This window comes from Podarcis liolepis (genome assembly GCF_965112155.1).
Source record: "Podarcis liolepis genome assembly, chromosome: 7".
Classification (NCBI taxonomy): domain Eukaryota; kingdom Metazoa; phylum Chordata; class Lepidosauria; order Squamata; family Lacertidae; genus Podarcis; species Podarcis liolepis.
In genome coordinates, this window is record NC_139561.1 from 79,943,094 (window position 1) to 79,965,735 (window position 22,642).

Consider the following 22,642-nt stretch of genomic DNA (forward strand, 5'->3'; position numbering starts at 1 on the left):
TCCTTGCTCCTCCACATGCAGCTGCTGGGTGACCTTGGGCCAGTCACACTTCTTTGAAGTCTTTCAGCCCCACTCACCTCACAAAGTGTTTGTTGTGGGGGAGGAAGGGAAAAGAGAATGTTAGCCGCTTTGAGACTCCTTCGGGTAGTGATAAAGTGGGGTATCAAATCCAAAGAGCTCTTAATGTCAGAAAGTTTTTGTGTTGTTTAGTCGGAATTTCCTTTCTCAACTTGAAGCCATTGGTTTGGGTCCTACCTTCGAGAGCAGGAGAAAACAAATTTGCTCCATCTTTCATGTGACCACCCTAAAACGTTGACTTTCTACAGCTGAATCTTCCAATCAATACTTGTTATACGACAGAGGAATTTGCATTTGGGTGTTTTTTTGTGGTACTACATAAATTTAGCAGTAGAGAGAAGTAGGGTTGAACAAAATACTATGCCAATTCTCATATTTCCTGTCAAATACCCTTTCTCACCATTCTACACATTCTGCAAATAGGAAACATAAAGATACAGAATACAGATTCTATATGCCAGAAGAGTTTATTTTGATCATGAATTTCACCAATTGTGAAAAAGAAAACCCAGGAGACCTGAGTCCCTCTTCTTACCATTAGGCTCCTAGTATCTTCTGCCACTACCATGAATGGTGGAATTAATAAAGAGGAGAGCTTTCCTCTCTCCTGTTTACCCTTTGAGGTCAATCTGTCTTGAAGATTTCTCAGGATCGTAGCATTTTGCTTTAACATTAATTAATCCAATATAGCCAAAGCTAAAGTGTTTTCCATCAAGGGCACACATGTCTTCAGATGCACAGCCTTGGAATATGAGGTCGAAAATATCGTGGTCAACTAGGAAATAAAGCATAAGTTTTGCATTAGTTCTTTAATGGGACTTTGTGGGGTGTAGGAATTACTATGGTTATTAAAGTTCAGTGTGCTTGGAACCAGCATAAAAAGGTAAAGGTAAAGGTACCCCTGCCCGTATGGGCCAGTCGTGTCTGACTCTGGGGTTGTGTGCCCATCTCACTTAAGAGGCTGGGTGCCAGCGCTGTCCGAAGACACTTCCGGGTCACATGGCCAGCGTGACAAGCTGCATCTGGCGAGCCAGCGCAGCACACGGAAACACCATTTACCTTCCCGCTAGTAAGCGGTCCCTATTTATCTACTTGCACCCGGGGGTGCTTTCGAACTGCTAGGTTGGCAGGCGCTGGGACCGAACGATGGGAGTGCACCCCGCCGCGGGGATTTGAACCGCCGACCATGCGACCGGCAAGTCCTAGGCGCTGAGGTTTTACCCACAGCGCCACCCGCGTCCCTTTGGAACCAGCATACTGTATGATTAATCCAGCAGACACATATATCGCTAGTGCATGCCTTAGGAATCTTACCCTGTGAGTCAAATTAAGCCAAGCAGGTGGCATAATTTGTCCATTTTAACCAAGCAACACCCACTCGCCTTTCACCAACATTGTATTACATCACATTTGTGACGGGTATGTTCACAGCTGCAGAAGAAAAACTAGGAGTCTAGAAAATCTCTCTGAATTGTTGCTTGAGAAGCATGGCTTACAGCCCCAGCCAGTCATCTTAATCTACTGTTGAAAGCAATGTTTTCTACCATTGCCAATCAGCCAAGTGACACTGGCAGTAAGCTGTGCTGGCATTGGGATCAAAAACTGCATATTGCAGTTGATCCCTGCCAAACGTGGAGCCTGCAGGCTCCACGTTTGGCAGGGAACTTCCTTTTCAGTTTGGCTTGAGTTGAAGCTATGCTGCAAAAGCAGAATGGAGAGAATTGGGTTGCCTACTGATTCTCTCCCTTGAAGCTGGGTTTCCTGAAAACATAGTGATGCCACTTGGCTGGTAGGCATGCCACACCACACACTTCTCAAAGTCATTTAGAAAGCCTCCCAATGACATGTGTTGGGAATTAAATATAAGGATGAGGAGCCATAAGCAGGACAAATCCCCCACTAATCTTTGCCAGCATGGCATTGTAAACATTAAATTACCATCTTCCACCCCTTGTATTTTGCTAGAGTAAGGCTGCAGTTCTTCTGCACACTTCTAAGGCAGTAAGACTCGATGAACACTGTGCAACTCATTTCTGAGGAACAAGGAACATATTTGTACTGCTAGGACCCTTCTTTCTCCTAGCTTCCTTTGCTTTTAAACCTTTGGCCAAGATGTATGGCAAGACATAGTCCTCCTGGACCAGCACCCAATGGTTCATACTGCTATGAGGAGGAGCAGTGATGTGCTGACTGGTCCTGCACCCTCCCTTGAGTCCCTCTGCTCTGATGCCCCTTGTGCATTAGAAGAAAAGGTGTGCTGTAAGGAGCCTTTTGTACTTTTGTAAGATGCCCACAAAATGTAAAACCCTGCCATGAATGAGTCTGTCCCATCTAGTTCTTGTAGAATTCTAACAGGTAGATTGGAATCCAAAACAGGACAAGAGCATCCTCTTTCCCTCAGAGAAAGAAATCAAAACTATAAACATATAAAATGCAAACAAAGTTAAGTCAGTGCTTTTCTGGCAGTAAGAAAGAGACAGAGAGGAGTGGACTTTCTTGGATGATTGGCAATATTACTCACACACAAGCATACTAGAATAGTCAATGCACTTGGTCTCATAGGCAAGGCAGCTGACATTCCCCTGATTTTGACAATTATGTGGTGTTCTAGTTCCGACCATGCTGTAGCAGGCTGGGCAGTGAAGACCATTGGGGGGAAGATCCTCACGAGGTGGAACTACCAAAGCAAAAACCTACAGTTAGCATATTGATAGACCTCATTCCCCACTCTCTTTATTGTTAACATCACTTCACTTTTTTCATGCCTTCTAGCAACTTAATACCATAGCTGGAATTAAACCTCCACATTGTGTGCTACAACTGCCATCAGTTTGGCAGATTAGGATTGTCTCTTGATCATCTCTGAATGGCAAACTATCTGCTGTTTCTAGACTTCCATATCCGAAGGTACTGACAGCTGCTTTCCCTTGGAGGCAATATCTCTCCCTCCCTCTCTCTGTAAGTGCAAGCAAGTACTGGGCAAGCTCAGAACCCAAATTGGGCAGTGCTATACCAAGATTTTCCATATTTATTTCTACTTCTCTGCCTCCAGCGCCACCTCCTACCTGTATGAAATTTGACTGATGTAAGTAAGGAGCACTAGATTATTCTGCATCCTAAGAGGAGATCATTTACTCTATCCATTCCAGATTCAAAGATCAACTGTAGATACTCTTGGACCCTTGCACACTATGTCTGAATGGACCAAAAGACATAAATGCTCTACTATGCCTGTAACTAGGTGGCTCTTATATAATGGTTTTACAAGCCTTTCATAGATGTAGATACTCACGGTGGAGAGGCTCCAAATTGCACAGTTCCGTTCTGCAGCAGAAGACCTTTGTCCAGAGAAATTTACCCTCGGCTGCAGTGACACTATAATCACCTGAGTGACAAAACCTGGGGTCATCACATTGACGGTAAGTTTCATTTTGATAGCTTTGAACTGAAAGGAGCAAAAGTAAATAAACCCCAAATCTCCAAAAATTCTAGTTAATTCACTCTAAATGTATTTATTTTTACTCTTCAGTGAGAAATTATGTAATTCACAGTTCTTGAACCAAAGGATGAACCCAAACACCATTATCCCTCAAAATCCCTATATAGAAGATCCCACTGCTTACCACCAATTAATTAAGTAGAGGATTCACCCCCCTAATTGCCTCCAATTAAATATAGCAGACACACCTCATGGTACACTAATTAAATGAATGTCTACAATTTACCACAGGCTACCTTGGAAGGGGGTGGTCTTGTGTAAGGGAAAATTTAGTGATTTAGAGCCTTGGGTAGAAGTTGAACAATCCAGAAAAGTTTTATTTACAAAAAGAATTTGTGAAACAAGGTTGGATCAGGAGATGCATTCTTTCAGGTAGAAGGTAACTTATTACTTAAACTAAATATAAGGATGTCACAGACCTAAAGACAGTATTATAGACACAGCTCTTCTTAAACTTCAGTTGCTAAAAATCAGTTGGTTCACTTAAGGTAGATGTTCAGGTTTCTAGTGTAGGTAGTATAATGTTTAATAGTTCCTCTCGTTCCTTTACTTAGATATAACAGGTGTTACAGTTCCTCTTGCCATAGATAGACTCCTCAGTGTGGATGTTCAACTCAAATCGGAACCAGTTCTCCCTCTATCATATAATATTGTATCCTAATCACTATCTCCCATCTCAAATCTAGCCCTATCTCTCAACCTGAACCTTATCTAACATCTCAAATCAAGCCCTTTCTAACTATCTCTCCCAGAAACAGGGCTGCCATATTTCAAACAGTGAAAATACAGACAGAAAAGTTGTTGAGCAGTTTTTGGCAAGATCACACAAAAAAACGACGGTTCTGAGCTATTTTAAGGGGAAATTGGCAAAATCAGCACTTCCGACATGGGCTGCCATATGTCCAGATTTACCCGGACATTTAGCCAATTTCCACCCAGACGCAGCTGATGAATGTGTTATTCCATATATGTCCAGGAAGTCCTGGACAAATGGCAACCCTACCAGAAACTGCTACTTTTATTCTCCTTCCCAAAGTGCTGCTCCACCTCCCTCTGGCTAACTGTTTTGTTAACCAATCAGAGAGAGGCTCCAGGACCCTGGTGAAATTTCTGAGGGACTGCATCACCAGGCTCTGGTGTCTATCAAACCATAATTTTCTGATTTTTGCTAATCAGTTCTCCAGCAAAACAGTACACAGTACATTCAAAGATGCAAATATTAAGGAAACATGTGTGTAAACAGTGGGTGGTATTCAATGCTAATCCAACTCATTTTGGTTAGTGAGCAAGGCTATTTTAGGGCCATTCATTTCAGTTACAGTGGTACCTCGGGTTACAGATGCTTTAGGTTACAGACTCCGCTAACCCCAAAATAATACCTTGGATTAAGAACTTTGCTTCAGGATGAGAACAGAAATCGAGTGGTGGTGGCATGGCAGCAGTGGGAGGCCCCATTAGCTAAAGTTGTACCTCAGGTTAAGAACAGTTTCAGGTTATGAATGGACATCCAGAACCAATTAAGTTCTTAACCCGAGGTACCACTGTATTTACTCAGAGCAGTACTTAGCTGAATGCAACTCAGCTATATTAGTTAAAAGAACTGACACACGTATATTGTATTAAGGGGAAATGGTTTACAATCACATTTTTATTAGTCACAACTGCACGAAAATGTTTTATTAGGAGAAAATTGCTCTCAAATGTTGACACATTTTCATGAGTTATTTATTTACTTACTGTGCAAAGCACTATATAAGTTTGGGGAAAATGAGAAAGTAAAAGAAACAAAAATTGACACATTCACCCATTTCTAGTAGAGACTGGAATAAATTTGTCTGTCTGGAAGATACTAGTTGAAAGATGTAGCAGATGAAAAGGGCATCTGATTTCTCAGATGGGGTGAATTTGCACCATTCTGATGATGGAGGAATCATTTGTCTAGGGTGTTATACAGACAGGTTTCCCTCACTTATTGCACAGTTGTCCCAGCCTGCACTTGTTGATCATTGTTGCTGAAGACCCACAAATTGTAGTGGGTCTATAAATTTCTGCCTTTATACCACAATCTTGTATCTCAGGTTATTATTCCAGGGCATGCAGGCAATGAGAGAAATGGAAGCTGAAACCTAGAGATGCTCAATGTTCAAGGGGCCTTTGTGAAGCCAAGAGTCCATATAGCCCTTCCTTGTGTTCTAAAATTACTGGATACTCAGGATAAAAGGAAGATGTATCTGCTTTTGAGACAACAATCCTATTAATCCCTCCAAAATGCACAGTGTATGAAGATGCATGGCTTAGTATCATTGCAGTTTGATTTTACTATCCCCCTGCAACAAACTTAAGGGGCCCAGGGTCTCTGAGACTGATGACATCACAACACACATCTTCTTTCACAGGATGTTGGTGTAAGAGACTGACTAGACAAGGAGGAATGGTGGGAGGCTACAGCCAGGGACCCCCCCCCCCCAAAATCAGAGGGGGAAGCCTCTGAGCCAGAAGAATGATGGTGCTATTCAAAAGACAGATCAGAGGTAGAAGGTGGGGGCGGGGGGCGGGCAGGCAGACAGGTTGGAGGCAAAGCAAGTAACAGGCTTGAGTCAGAGTGAGGCAACTGAGAAGGAAGAAGCTGACACTTTGACAGACACCCAGCAGGCTGACAGTTCCATGGTTTTCCTCTCCCCTCCTTCCCTGTCTCCAAGAACTAGAAGGGTTTTCCATGTAGCAGAACAAAAGGCACAGAGAGCCTCGCCTCAGAGGAGACTGTTGGGAAGACAGCCAGCTGGGGAGGTGCTTTAGGATGAAGTAGAAGGCTCATATCCTCAGCTCTGGCAAATGCTTCATTGGGCTAGACCTGCCTGTGGAATGCTTTGTTTATGTTTTGTGTCTTTGAATAAAGAATCAGTTTTGCTACTCAACTCCATGCCTGGTGTCTCTATGCCTGCTGTCAGGGACTGGCTAGATGACAAGGAGTGGTGAAAACTGTCTGATGAAGAGCTCCCCGGGGAATGTACAGAGGAAGACAATTTGGAGCCTGGATTTGGTGCTGCATAACTGGACACATCCCAGAGGAGGTAAAGATTGGGAGCTTGAAGGACAAGGAAAAAGGAGGGGGGGAAGCAGGTGCCCCCACAAGAAGCAAAGAGAGGAGTCAGACTTAGCAGCTTTACCACAGAGCCCCCCTAATAGTATTTCTGTTGACGGCCTGCAAACTCCCAGAACATGGGATTTGATACACATAACAGTGCAGAGAACCAGGCAAAGATAGAGAGGGTCTCTTGGGACTCACTGTAGATGGAGGGAGGGTCCTGACACAGAGGGAATGGAGAGAAGTGGGAGGTGCAAGACAATCTCAGCAACTGCTTGGTATAGTGTGTATTTTGGTTTCTCTGTGTGTTTTCTGTTAAGACTCTTTAATAAAAGACTAACTGCAAGGTATCTGGTGCTGCCTTGTCTCTCTCTGAGCTGCGGATGAACTGTGCTATGTGTCAGCTCCCTTGATACTTGGAATAATGCAGGAAGGAGAAGTAGGGTTCTAGGACAACCATCTGTTTTCTTTGTACAATCTAATCTGGACCATCTGGTGCAGCAGCAAGAAGAGAAAAAAGCTACAGCTGCCACAAATGATGCATTGAATTTGTAATAATTTAATTAACTTACTGCCTCACCTTATGATGGAAGTCTAACCAAAATCAAACCAGAGTTCATGGCTTCTGGTATAGTGCAGATCGTTGGTTAATGCATGGATGGCTAAACTGTGGCCCTCTAGAATTTACTGAACTATAGCTTCCGCCATCTCCATCCATTGGCCATGCTGGCTGAGGTGGATGTGGGTGGTGGTTCAGCAACTTCTAGAGGACCATAGCTTAGCCAGCCCTGGTCTGATGCATGCCAGGATCTCTATGCTGAAACTGAAATGTGATGGAATGAGACAACCAATGTTGGAGTAAATTCATGAGACAGAGGATGGCTGCTATGTGTCAGGCTAGGACATGAGGTGCCAGGGTTCAAATCTCCACTCAGTCATTAAGCTCACTGGGTGACGTTCAACACTCACTGCCTCTCAGCCTAACGTACCTCACAAGGTTAAATGCATGGGGGAAGTGTTAAGTATAGTGGTTTAATTCACATAGAAATGAAAAAATCTGTATGTATGAAAATGGAAAATGACTAAACATGTATTGGTAACACTGAGCATTTCTAAAGGACTCTGAGCTCCTTGCAGAGTTAATGATTAACTAACTGATTATTGTTCTCGGTTAGCTAACATGTCAGCGTTGTAAACCTGAGGTCATGAGAGAGGTACTGGGTTGAAATCCCCATTTCAAAAAGAGTTGCCTTTGAGTCTTTGCTTCTGTGGTGTGAAGATGCAAATAGAGTCATCTCTCTAAAAGCTACAGACAAAACATGTAAATGACTCTCCTGAAGGGAGAACAAACAGCCTTTAGAGCAGGCTGTCTAAGCAGGCTGGAGAGAGAGAAAGCGACCTTTGCTTATAGGTCAGTTTGGATTATTTCATATTTTATAAGAAGCTGAGCCTGTGCTGGACAGCACAATATATTATATGGATATTTTTGATGTTTTAATTCTGTTTTGAAGAAAGTTCAGCCAGTAAAAGTTTAAACAATATTTCATAAACAACATTTCATTTTCAAAGGAGTCAGTTCTTATGATTCCAGTCACTTCAAACTGTGCAATATTTGATATCTGTAACAGGAAGAACCATGTACACCACCTTGTGCTTTTTGGAGATACTAATAATACTAATTTACACATGAAAGTCATTCCTTGGGGTGACCAAGAGTAAGTGAGAAGATTTCACTCACATATATTGCTCTGCAGAACACCAGAGGAGCAGATTCCATAAGACCTACAGACACGATGTGGATATTTAACGATGTCACAAGCTTCATGGTCACGTGGCAAACGACAATTGGAACATGTCAGAGATGTCACTGCATAAAGGAGACAGAGGTTGCTGCAGGAGATTTCTTGACATGGTAATGAAGTTAGTGGTACATTGGGTTGGGATGAGACAGTCTGGCTATATAAAATACATAAACCCTGTATGCAAATATAAAATATATTTCAGATTTATTCTTTGAAATAGTGAAGTCAAATGCATGTTAATCATCCAACTCCTGTTTTCCTAACTAGTCAAAGTACTATAATGTGGGAGAAGATGTCCTTCTTCCTAAGGAGGTGGCATGCAAGAGGGTAGATGTGTGTTAAACTGGAAGGCTATAACTTTTTTTATTTATGATTGGGTGTCATATTTATCCAAGGCAATTTCCCCTTCTCCAGTAATTAGGAAAAGAGAGATCTCTCTCTTGATGAGTGCCCATGATTTTATGTTTTGAACATAAATTTAATAATAAATACATACTTAGATAAAATTAATAAATTAAATAATATATTAAATAATAAACAAAAAGTGAATAAATTTAGAGCACCTCTTTTTTTCTTAATGAGTCCTGAAAAAACTCTTGGAGGTGTACAGTACATATTGTAAATAAGAAAGCCTAGACCAAGAACACAATACACAGAACACTCTCCTGAAAGTGTCAATGAAAGTTAAACACAGAAAATCATAGGGGTACTCAAATTCTCTATGGCATTGAAATCTGAGTATCTGAGTCAAACTCCATTAAAGTTTTTGAAACTGTGTAGAATAAAAAAAAGAAGCTATAATCTCTACCATCAAGAATTTCAGCAGTTTTTATCCAGGTGGAGCGGAATGTGCTCAATTAAATATATATTTTTAAAATTGCTACTATTCCAATGTAGCATTTCCATGCCTTGTGCTATATGGAATTGAATATCAGCATGTTTTAAACTACCTCTAGTTTCTCTGAACTGAGCTCTGCATTGCCCTTGAATAAGTGTCAAGAAAAGGGGATGCAACTAATTAGAAACACCAAAATTTCCCCTTGGTATCCACTCCTAAGAATAGAGTATTCTAGCGCAAGTTATCTGATCAAATGCTTGCCACTTTCCTTAACAAATGCCACTATTGAACTGCCAATTTCCAAGGGATGCCCAACACAGCCTTCAGTGACTGCTATAACAGACAGATCTTGTATTTGTGATCAGCCTCAGGTAGAAGACATCACTCATTATCTCTTAGCCTGCTCCTTATATAGAGACCCAAGAGACTGCTTTCTGAAACCTTTATTGGCACAAGCATGTAGGTATATCAAAGCAGAAATGGTTTGGTCTATTTTGTGAAACAATAATAGCATTGTAAAACAGAGAGTGGCACTCTATGCATAGAAGGGGGTTCCTTCCAACTTTAAAATTCTATAATCCCCCCCCCATTATTCTCATCTCTTGTCCCCATTCTCATTCCCTCAAAAGGAGCAAGGCTTTTCAGTGTCATCTAAAAAGGATAAAAAGAATCCCATTTTACTGGTTCCTACTTACCTGGAGAAAGCAGAGTGAAGAGGAGGCAGGTGCTCAGATGTTCTTTCATCATTTTAGAAAAATAAGGAGACTCAAGAACATGGATGGACCAGTCAAGAGGACTGATGGAGACAGAGGCTTACTTAGAGATATTTATAGGCCAAGGATTCATATTACAGTCAAAGTGTGGGGGGAAATGGTTCAGTGAAGTCTGGCAATGGGACCTGTGTATTTGTCAAGAGAACAAAGAGAGACATGTTGAAATTCAAAACTCAGTGTTGAAATTAATTGAATGATTCATCTTTGAATGATTCATCTTTGATTTAATTAGCTGAATTATTCATCTTTGATTTCATTAGTTGTTTCAAGGCAGTTGACAGAATTATTTTTCTATAAAATTACATTACAGTTAAAATGGTAACGGCACCAAAAAAAGAAAGAAAAAAGAATCTGGGAACAAAAATGACAAGTGCAAAGCCTATATGGCAATCTCTCTCCTAGTCAAGTGCACCGGGCAATGTGCAAAGAGCAACTAAGGAAGACATTTTTGGTTCCGCTGCAGATTAACCCAAGAGTCATTAGTGATGTAAGGTTGAGGTAAAAAGTAAGCCTGTGTAAGTGGAAGTAAAAGACCATGATATTCCATGTGTGATATGTTGTGATATCATTTATTACTGCCTACCAAGGAATTATTATTATTTTTTTGGAAAGTTGTATAATCTTCCATCATGTACTGTTATTTTAAAGCCAATTTTAAAATCCATTAATAGTGTAGCCTCTGCTTTGAGAAACGGAGTCGGGGGGTTGCGGCAGACACAATGCTTCTGCACCCTGTGCCTTTGCCTACCCTCGCATTCCATGAGGAAGTGAGTGCCAGACCTCAGGACAAACCAAGGATGAAAGACCATTCCTCTCAAGCCCAGAGAGGAATTCAGAGAATGGTTTAACCCCCAACATTCAGAGAATGGTTTAACCCCCAACATTCTCATTATCTTTATCTGCTTCTCCCTGCAATGTTGAGGGAGGCATCCATTCCTGCTGCAGAGCAGAAATGGAAGCCATCCTTGGACATATCTAGGTAGGCTGCTGTGGATGCAGACCCAGTCCAAAAAGAATTGATCCCAATGTCCCTTAGACAGACTCTCTCTATGATAAACTAGCATCACAAAAATGTTTCATAAATTCTTGGCCTTGCAGCACCACCCAGCATGAAAAATTTAAACCACTAACTCCTGCAATTCTCATGAAGTAACCTTGAACACTGCTTGGCTGAATCCAACTCTATACTTAGCAAAGTTCATGCTGCACTAGGCCCCTCTGTCTTTTCCTTTCCCAGAGGAACCATCATTTCCTTTACCATATCACTAAATTCCTGTGTCAGGTGAGAACATGAGAACACCAGCCTGCCTCAGCAGGACATATAAAGAGGATGTCATCCAGATAGTAGACCACATCTGCCAAACCTGTCCACTTCTTGACAGTTCAATTAAAAAACAGCAACTGAAGCATTCCAAAATACGTTTGGAACACAATTCAAAGTGTTCGTGCTGACCTTTAAAGCCCCCATCATTCAGCCTGGACACTGAGGTCCAGTACCGAGGGCCTTTCGGCGGTTCCCTCATTGCAAGAAGTGAGGTTACAGGGAACCAGGCAGAAGGCCTTCTCGGCAGTGGACCACACCCTGTTTAGACCCTGTGGAACGCCCTCCCGATGGATGTCAAGGAAATAAACAACTATCTTACTTTTAAAGGACACCTGAAGGCAGCCCTGTTTAGGGAAGTTTTTAATGTTTAATGCTGCATTATGTTTTTAATATTTGGTTGGAAGCCACCCAGAGTGGCTGGGGAAACCCAGCCAGATGGACTGGATATAAATTATTATTATTATTATTATTATTATTATTATTATTATTATTATTATTATTAGCTGCACATGAAATAGAGCAACCCATAGGCAACATCTTCAGTGTCAACACCATCCATATCCCCACATCTCGCTATTCCCCCCCCCAAAAAAAAGGTCTGTTTCTTTGTTGACATCTGAGCTTATTGGGAATCTCCTCAAAGAAAGCATCCAAGGAGCATTTCTTATCATGATATGAAGTATAGGTAGAAAAACACCACATCTTTCACAAAAGGCTGCAGTCAAGAGCACACAGCATTATGCACTAGATAGCCATCTGGCATCAGCAATGGAGCAAGCCAATTAGGTGCCTGGGGTGGCACGCATGCCCAGCGCCTAAGGGTAGCGCCAACTGCCCATGGGGGTGGGGACAGTCCGGGCAGGATTGCTCCGTGGTGCCTCCGAGGAGTCTGCCTGCCCTCTCCCACTCAGCTGCCCTACAGCTGGGGGAGGCAGCGGGCAGACCATTTGGGGCAGTGTGGAATCTGTGGGCGCCCAAGCCACTGTGTCACTCCCAGGAGAGATGTGTGCCTCCGGCACGCTGCAGGCCCCACGATTAGTGCCGCCCGGCATTTTGTCACCCCTCTCAGTGGTGACACCTAGGGCGGACCACCCCCAATGCACCCCCTTCCTCCGCCCCTGTCTGGCATGAAATCTCACAAATCAAGGGCTCAGCCACACTTACCTTTTGCCTTGTGCTTTCCCTGTACAGTTTAGTGCTTACAGCTCTGCCTTGTGTCGGGAAATTCAGGGAATATTGCTTAACAGAAAGTAAAGTAGTTGGGTGTAATTCTAGAGTGAATATTTGAATAATTTCTTTTGTATAACTTTTGTATAATTGAAAGTCCTTTTTTAAAAAATTATCCTTTCTGTTTTTCCTGCTTTCTTTTCTTTTGTTTCTTGTTTTCTCTTTATCTTTCAGGTAGTGTCATAGAAGGACGCTGATGTGCAGCACACTTCAGCAGAGATCAGAGAGAGACAGGATCACACAGTGATGATTAAAAGAATACAATTCTGCTGGTTCCTACTTACCTGGAGAAAGCAGGGCCAAGAGGAGGCAGGTGCTCAGAAGTGCTTTCTGCATTCTTGAAAGATTTAGCGACTCAGAGCAGAGATGTACCAAGGCAGAGAATTGATGCTGGTAGAGTCTTACATGGATATATTTAAAGGCTATAGATTCATGATGTGGGCATCTCTTGGGAATAAATGGTTCAGTGAGGTCTGGGGGTGGGTACTGTGTGTTTGCCAAAAAGATACAGAGGGACATAGTGAAATTCACAGCTCTGTGCCAAAATTTATTCATCTTTGAGTTCCATTAGCTGTTGCCAGACACTTCTCAGAATTTATTTCTATATAATTATTCTACAATTTACTCGTAACTCATGTTAGCTTTATATTACATGGATGCCCTGAAATGGATATACAGCCAATGCCTGAGCCCAAATTCCACCTACATCATTTTTAATCCAGATCATTGTCTGTGTAAGTTCATTCTATTTCACCCCACAGTACTCACTGCACAGGGGAGGGTGGAACTGCAGACCTCAGGTGTATCGCCTTCACATGGATTGCATTACGATGACAGTAGGAGCATTTCAGAGTTGTCACTGCATTAAAGTGATAGAAGTCAATGCAGGAGTTTTTGTGAGATGTTTATGAACTTAAAGGTATATTGGATGGAGATGGAACAGTAAGTCTATATAAAACATGAAAGCCCCACTTGCAAGTATGTCAAATATATTTCAGATTTATCCTACAAATTTTAAATTTAAATTTGATAAAAATCAGAATATACAAGAGTTAAAATACTAAAACAGATTAAAATTGCAAAAACTTTCTAAGCATTTCAGTAGGCTTGTCTAAACAAGAATGTTTTTAGCAGGTGCTGAGCAGAATACAGTGAGTGTCCCTGACTGTTCTCAGTGATTTGACCAGGGGGAAGCAATCTTTTTTAAAATAATGACCTCCATCTGTTCCACTGATTTCAAGCTTTGCCTAAACTGATAAACTCTCAGACTAATATGAGTATATATGACACAGAGTCCCAAAACGTTTAAAATTGTAAGCACTATTATCTAGGTCTGGATAACCCTTCAACACCTTTTGTAAAACTAACAAATTGATGGGGGAGGATTGTTCCCATAAAACCTTATATATACAATATTATACATTTCTGAATGTATTTCCATACACCCCAAAAGTTCTCTTCTTGGACAGCCCCACCACAAGTGCTAGCATGGCTCCCTCTAATTAAAAGCTCTGCAACACATTGGTTCTATTCAGAAGAAATAAGGACAATTGCTCTGCAACTGTTTGCTATCTCTGTATTACCTCAATGTCCAAGGGACTATGGGAAGTTATTGTGGACTTGATGGACAAAGCAATATACTGAAAAAACCATTACAGCAGCCTTTCCTATAACTCAGAATGGGTTCTAACTTGCTTCACATGAGTATTTTTTAAAAAATTCCCCCATGCCTCAAATCAAAGGACAACTAAAGACTCAAGATATGGCACAGGGGACTGCTGAAGTAGCCAAGCTAGATAGCGCTCGAGGGAATTGGACAGTGTTAGGGACATTGTGACGTGCACTGAATATTGGAGTGAATGCCCCGACTGTTCTCAGTGCTAGAAAAAGTACTAGCAAAAAATCCTGCAGAGTAACTGAATTATTTTCCTGAAAGACTATTACCCAAAATTCAGCCACTTAATAGTACTCTGACTATCAAAGATGATATGCAGCACACTGTTCCATGTCCCATTAGCTGCTGTGCAGAAGTACAAAACATCTTAAGCAAACAAAACAATTCAAAGAAAACAACAACAACAGGCAAACACCCAAACTCCAAACAGCCCAACGAGGACTGGGTATGTCAGAAACCCCAGAATGTTGCATGCCAGTTGAAATAGAAAGATGAAAAGTGGGGCAGTAGTGGGAAAAGATTTTGACTAATGGTGGGATTAAGACTTTGACCAATTCTCGTGTTCATTAAAATACTTCCAATGTTCTCTGTCCACAAAACAATTCAAGATGAATCAGAATTGCTATGCCTAGCTAATTCTCCTTTCATGCATACAATGGCCACCATGGATTTTAACACTTTATTCTTTTTAGTTTTCTGGAATGGGCATTCATTGATTAAGGTAACTAAAAGCAGTTAGTTCAGTACTGTAAAAGGCAGGTACAGGCCTTTTTGGCTTAGCTATGCCGTTGACTCAAATGAAAATGGAATCATAAAAATAAAGTTTTATGAGATTATTAATTTCGCCAACACTGTATCAAGGCATCTGAAGAAGTGTGCATGTACACGAAAGCTCACACCAAGAACTAACTTAGTAGGTCTTTAAGGTGCTACTGGAAGGAATTTTTTTATTTTGTATCAAGGTGATATGAGATTTGTGAAGCATTATAACAGTTATTTGCATGGCCCTCGAGAAAATATTTAAGGCAGCTGTTATTATAATTCCTGGAGGATGGTTTCCTATTTTCCTATAGGCACAATAATTTGGTGTGACACATCGTGGGAAAGTGGGCAAATCAGGAAAAGGAAAAACAAATGTTCACATTAGTCCCTCATCAGAGCATTGGAAAGAGTGGTTGAATCAGTGAATGAGAATGTTAATATTTATTTATAAAATGGGTATAGTTCTTAAACCCCTAAAATCTCATAAGCTGATCAAAAACCTGGGATGTGAGTCAACACAATAGTGTAATTATGAAAGTGAACAAATAATACCACTTTGATGTAAAGTGGTTTGCCTTCATATGTAGCAGAAAGGCCAGAATTGTCTGCTATTGGGTGGTTTTAAATTGTTGAGGTGCCACGCCTCCATTGATGGGTCCAACAGGAATTGGGGGTCACTGGGGGTGGATGTATCTGTGCAAAGTGCAGGCAGACGTTGGTGGTGGGGTGGTTTTAAGTTTTGGAGGGGTCGGGTTATGTCCCAATTTCCCTCAATGGGATGTTGGGGGCTATCGAAGTGTCTAATCATCCAAATGTCTGGTTAGATGTATATTGCCTGACACCTAAAGATACATTATGAAGGTGACAGGAAAGGCTCCCTGGGGAGATCATTGCACAAACAGGAAGATACAGTCTTTAGGCATGATGGGAGGTATTTAGGAGGGTTTAAAAAGATGCATCCACAGAAGGTCTCCGTTTGGCCCCAGCTTTCATGAGTGCAAGTTGCTCTCTTGGAGTTGTCCATGATCCTGCACACAATGGCCAGAAACAAGCAAGCATCATTGAGCCCTGTGTGCAGTTTCAGAAGAAGAGGAATAGTCAGGAGCTTAGAGAGAAAGTCCCGGGGTGATTATTTTCACCCCCTAACAGCATCAGAACATGGGAAAGCTGTCTCACTCAACATCTATTTATTTATCTACATCATCCATATTTTCCTACATTTCATTGGATTTTCTGGCTCATGGATGAGCCCAGAGGGTATTTTCCAACTCCCTGCAATTTATAAAAGCATTGACACACTGAATGACAGTTTTGAAAGTAAGGGAAACAATGAGCTTCCATAGTAGCTCAAATGTGGGGATACAAGTCCCAAAGAAGTAGACAGCTGGAAAAAGAAGACTGTTTGAGTTTAGCACAGATCTTCAGGTGGGCTGTGGTTTTGTTTGCTGACATGCATTCCTATTAAATCAATGCTGGGAGTGAGTGGAAGAGGGGTCCACAAAATCTTCATGGAATTCCCATCAAATTGTATCAATCAACTTGGAATTCCAAGGCCAGAATTAAATGTGAGGTTTCTTAGAAAATCACATCTCCACTGGTATCTCTCCCTATGCTCCACTGAAGCTGTTTTCCTAGCTATTGCCCTGAGGCTCATGTGGCCCTGATGCCAAGTTGGATATGGAAGACGTGTACTATCTGTCAGAATTTGTGTTTCTGAAAAACAAATTATCTGATTACAAAATTGTTAATATATATTTAATAACCATCACATGCAAAATTCAGGAGCTTAATTGTAGCTGTACCACTAGAGGCAAAATGCACTTTATAATAGCTTGATTTGCACATTTAGAAGTTCTTTCAGTTAAACCATCTTGGGTCAATATTTATCACAATTTTTTGCTTTTTCTATCTTAAGTTGCTAGTGCTTGAGATATCACAAGGTGCTTGGTTGCTTTCAGTTCATTAAACACACACTGCTACTATTCTGGTAAAAAAATACTCAATAATACAAACCTCGATAAGAGAGAACTTGACAATAGCACATGCTACCATATCTTAACATACAACAATGCACAGTTCCTCTCTGTTACACTTATGTAGGGAAATTTTAATTATACGTTTGAAAAAAACTGAGAAATAAAAACATTGTAAGCTACCCAGATACTAGCATAGTCAAACTGTGCTTCTTTATTTATTCCAAAAAAAATAATAATTAAAATTGTAGTAATGTGTTTTCTAAGGTCAAACTAAGAAAAACCAAACAAACACTTTTCCTGCTCCGTTTCCCTCTTTTTAAAATAATTTTTATTGAATTCTTGCAAACTACATCAACAAACACAGAGACATTTAAAAGGTAAGATTAAAAGAAAAGTAAAAGAGAGAAAAGAAAAAGAATAGAAAATAAAGATCATACTAACAGATATTAACATGAAAGAAACAAATTTACAGACATTACTCATTGGCTTCCTTCCATCTCGGTTTAGGTTAGGTAAACTTATAACCTTTCTGCAGTTGTATTGTATTAACTCTCTACATCACAGGTTTTAAATTCCGTCCACTGTGATTTTCTTAATTCCCAAATTACCGTCAATATAACTTAAAAATTTATTCCAATCGTTCTTTAGCTTTACATTGCTCCGTTTCCCCTTTGGCCCATCCCAAATATCCAGCAATGCTGTTTTACTTATACATTATTTCCTAAGATTTATACATGACTTGAATGTAAAAGAAAAAAAGCAGCAGTTACAAACAGATAAATATGAGAAATCATCAGAATATATAAGAATTAAAATACTAAAACAGATTAAAACGGCAACAACTTTCTAAGCATCTCAGTCTGCTTGTCTAAACAAGAATGTTTTTAGCAGGTGCTGTGCAGAGTACATTGAGTGTCCCTGACTGATCTCAGTGCTAGAGAAGGTAACAACTGAATTAATTTACTGAAAGACTATTTCCCAAAATTCACCCACTTAATAGTATTATTTGACCAGGGGGAAGGCATGCAAGGAGTGATGAATGGACCCAGTGCTCTATCTGCAGCAACTTCCTTAGCGATCTTTTTAAAAATACTGACTCCATCTGTTCCACTGTTTTCACGTGTCCACTAAACTGAGAAACTCTCAGAATGATATGTGATATGTGGAGCCGGGCTACTGCAAGCCTTTCATTTTTATTAGTATTCTCTATTAAAATAAAAAAAAAGAGTGTGACTTTTATTCAGTATATTTAAGGCTTGCACTTCATAGCAGGTTTAGAGCAGAGATGCCTCAAAGAATCCAATAATGTTTTGGATAGTGAGGGTACAGCAGATTTTCAGCCAACAAGCAAGGCCTTGTACTGGTGTTGGGGGTAATGTGGTTGGGTTATTGTAGGCACATGGACAGCTCCTACTTAGATTCTTGCTCTGAGAAGGCCTCTAAGTCACTGAATCATAAAATCCTAGAAGAATAGAGTTATAGAGTTGGAAGGTACTCTGAGCACCATTTTGTACAACCCGCTGCAATACAGGATTCTCAGCTAAATCTTAAATGACACACGACCATCCAACCTGAGGCCTTCTGATTATTCCCCCATTTTTTTAGTATCTTCTCACAATGCTATGACCACCACCAATGTTCTCAGAGACTGACTGCTGGCCATAATTTGTTACACAAATGTGAACTACTACTGCTGCTACTCAGGTGTCCAATGCCTATGGGAAGCTGCTGGGTTTTTCTTGGATAAAGGGATGTATTTGCAATGAGACAATGCCTCTGTCTTTGCTCTTTTTTGGTGTGGAATCTTACTCAGATGGAAGGAGAATATATTTTTATCATCTTCCATGCCCCAGAAAAAGGACTGCCTAGGTGGGAAAGCCAAACATAGCTCAGGGGTATTGATAGATGCCAGGGACAAAGAGATATTTACTGAATCTTGTACATTTACTATAAAGTGATTACCAAGAGCTGATGAAATCATTTTCTGCAACTTCATTTCTACTTGTTTCAATCGCATCAGATTCTTGGGAAGGAGTGAAGATACTTTGACTTATTTGGCCTGCTTGCCTTTGGTCACACTGTCTTGACTTGAACCAAGCTAGTCGTTTGCACCTGCTTCACACCCTTCTTCTGTACCAACCTCATCCATATGCCCTGAATTCCCCCTTTTACTGGAAACCAACTTTATTTCTGGTACCTGACCATTTTTCCAACAATGTATATTTTAATTGTTTTCATAAATGTATTACAAAATATCACATAAACAAGATACATACATATACACACACACACCCTCTGAAATCTTGGCAGCTACCACAGAAATATTCATACCTTTATAACATTTGTTTCTCTCTTAGATTCTCTACAAAATTATCTGGTTATTCCATCAGGGTTGTATGGAAGCATCCATCCAAACTGTGGTCAGCTTCTCCAACCATAGCATCAAGAAGTTCATGACATGGCCACAACATCTGGTTTTGCAGTGATGCTGCAGATAATACATTGTTTAGAGGCTTTTAGCTAAGATATGAAGTAAATGGCCACAAAATGGAAAAAAAGGCATCCATTCTTTATTTCCTTTCAGCACTATTGCATTACAGGTCACTTCCCCAGTTATAGTCAATTTCCATTTCCATACATTGGTGTGTTTTGTTCGGTCACCATTTTAAGACCCAGGGGGAAAAAAATTCCTGCAGGCAAAATGGCTGCTCTGCAGATTTTCACCTATTTTGCAGCAACCTTGACAGCTAGGGAGGATAGGGCATTGGGATGGGTTGAGGATAGGGCATTGGGATGGGTTGAGGAGAGGAGCCTTTGTCTGTGAGCCCACACAGGGCCCAATGGGTCATGTCGAGAATGGATGAATTAAGCATTGGCTTTATTTTACTTTGTCCACTCTAACTGATCACAAACTCTTTACTTTCAGGCACTTTTCATTTTCTGTTTGAAGAAGGCACCACTTGGTCCAGTGACCTGATTCAAACCTAGGAGCACTTTGTTCTATTAATCCATTCAAATTGTATTTCAATCTGTCTCTAAACATCTGTCAACTTTGTCATTGCTTATGGGTGAGTCATATGTCTATCTTTGCAGAAGGCAGTCCTGAATTAGATGAACAGTCAGAAGACAACCCTCTCCTTCAAGGCGTCCTTCATTTGAAAGCTTCTCTGGTCCAGTTCTGGTTTAAAGACCAAGAACAATAAGCAGAGAGAATAGGGCTTTCCATCAGCCACTAGAATTGGGAGGACTAAGTGGGCAGGCAAACAGTTCAAAATTAAGCCTGCACCACTATAGTGAGATGAATTTCTAGATTATGAATTTGAATTTATAGAGAAAAATCAGCAAAGAGGAATATTATGCAAACCTGCGATCTCTTCTTTGGAGATACATTTCCCCTGTCTTGTGATGCACAACTGACCAGTCTAATGCTTAGACTGCCTATGACTGGCTGACGGATCTTCCAATAAATATCTGTTTTCAGACAGAGGCATTTGTGTGTGAGAGGTTTTGTGCTACCATGTAAACAGTGGCGTAGTGTGGGGGGTGCCAGGGGTGCCGGCCACACCGGGCGCAACATTTGGGGGGCGCGTTTGGCCGGCCCTCCTCGAGGAAGCAGGAACCCCACTGTCCTCGGACCTCCTCCGAAGGCTGGCGGTGGGGCGGAGAGACCTCCTCCCGCAGCCAGGCTTCGGAAGTATGCTCCGAAGCCTGGCAGTGGGGCGGAGAGACCTTCTCCCCGCGCCAGCCTTCGGAAGGCTGCTCTGAAGCCTGGCAGTGGGGCGGAGAGACCTTCTCCCCGCGCCAGCCTTCGGATGGCTGCTCCGAAGCCTGGCGGTGGGGCGGAGAGACCTTCTCCCCGCGCCAGCCTTCGGAAGGATGCTCTGAAGCCTGGCGGTGGGGCGGAGAGACCTTCTCCCCGCGCCAGCCTTCGGATGGCTGCTCCGAAGCCTGGCGGTGGGGCGGAGAGACCTTCTCCCCGCGCCAGCCTTCGGATGGCTGTCCTGAAGACTTGTGGTGGGAGCAGTGGCGTAGCGTGGGGGGTGCAGGGGGGCCTGCTGCACCTGGCGCAACATGGGGGGGGCGCGGAAGAGACTCGAGTGCTAAAATCCACGGGTTAGGGGGCGCAAATTACTTGCCTTGCCCCGGGTGCTGAGAACCCACGCTACGCCACTTCATGTAAATTTAGCAGTAGAAGCAAGTTGTGATGGCCTGGGATTCCGAGTCTGAGAGCGATCCGGAGGAATCCCAGCCGGCACAGGAGTCCCCGCCTCCAGGGCCGGCTGAACTGGGGCAAGGCCTAGATGCTGAGGAAACTCAAGAGCAGGCACCAGGTGAAACCATTCTGGCCCCAGAGGTGCTGGATGACTCAGTGGCCACAGGTGAGCCTCCTCCAGGGCCCAGTAACCCTTCGGCCTCTCCTGATCTGCAGAGGCTTAGGGCAGAGAGGCGAAGGGAACTGGTTGCCCCCAGGAGGAGTGCTCGCCTTAAGGCCAGAGGAGGCGGGGCTCCTGGGGGTCGGGACCGCCCCTGACCTTAGAAGAGGATAAAAGCCCAGTCAGGCCGGCCCCAGGTTGCGGGAGCAACGTCGTTGTTGGCTTCGGACCTTCCTGTGTTCCTGATCCCTGCTCGGCCTCCTGTTCCTGGCTATCCGGTACTCCTGTTCCCTGCTCGGCTTCCTGTTCCTGACTATCCGGTACTCCTGTTCCCTGCTCGGCCTCCTGTTCCTGACCATCCGGTGTTCCTGTTCCCTGCACAGCCTTCTGTTCCAGAGTTCCTGTTACCCGCCCGGCTCTCTGCATCGGACCTCGCCCCTCTTCATGTGGACTCTGCTACACTCACGGTACCTTACCCCCGGGACCAGCACAGTTTGCTCCCGCCACACCCGCACTCCCCCTTCGTAGGGGTGCGTTCGGGAAGAGTCAGAGGCCATGGCCGACCAAGCGGCTACACTGTTGGCAATAGCCCAGGAGAACCAGGCTTTGAGGCACACCGTGCAGCAGCTCAGTAACGCGGTTACGGCACTGCAGCAGCGTTTGGACGCCCTACCGGCTCCTGGGGCCGACGCCCCGGCTTCTGGCAAGTACCCAGTGGCCTTGCCTGAGAAATTTGATGGGGCCCCGGCCAGCTTTCCCATGTTCCTCGCCCAGGCCAAGCTGTATATTCAGGGGCACGCCCGGAATTTCCCTGACGACTGCACCAAGGTGCATTTTTTGATTAGTTTGTTAAAGGACCAGGCGGCCAAGTGGGCATTGCCGCTGCTCAGGCAAGACTCCCCCTTGCTGACAGACTACGGGGGGTTTTGCAATCTGTTGGAGGCCGCGTTCGGCAACCCCCAGAAGGGGAGTCAAGCCAACCGGGCGATTCGGCGGTTGAGGCAGGGCAAGACCACGGTGGCCGCATACACCACAGAATTCCGGCTGCTGGCACAGGACTTGACCTGGAACGACTCGGCTCTCCGGGACCAGTATCTCGAGGGGCTTTCAGATGAGATACTGGACCAGCTGGCAACAATGGAACGCCCCACCACGCTAGACACCCTTATTCAATGGAGTCTACAGATTGACGATCGGCTAGAGGACCGGCGTCAGGCTCGGGACCGCCGG

General features: G+C 42.8%; 1 protein-coding gene across 2 annotated transcripts in view; it reads right to left on the minus strand.

Annotated features, from left to right (window-relative positions):
• Nucleotides 1–542: 542 nt before the first annotated feature.
• Nucleotides 543–22,642, minus strand: part of LOC310712482 (phospholipase A2 inhibitor and Ly6/PLAUR domain-containing protein-like) — a 30,269-nt gene continuing 8,169 nt past the window's right edge. The window contains exons 5-9 of one of the 2 annotated variants that reach the window (XR_014528890.1): nucleotides 9,998–10,200; nucleotides 8,401–8,529; nucleotides 3,371–3,523; nucleotides 2,600–2,755; nucleotides 543–853 (exon numbers count right to left, since the gene is read on the minus strand). Coding sequence is in view for 1 of the 2 variants with exons in the window: in XM_083515595.1 (XP_083371721.1) it covers nucleotides 690–853; nucleotides 2,600–2,755 (320 nt within the window). In the remaining variant the exon portion in view is untranslated. The remainder of the gene's footprint in view (nucleotides 854–2,599; nucleotides 2,756–3,370; nucleotides 3,524–8,400; nucleotides 8,530–9,997; nucleotides 10,201–22,642) is intronic. The other variant, XM_083515595.1, reaches the window with a different exon arrangement.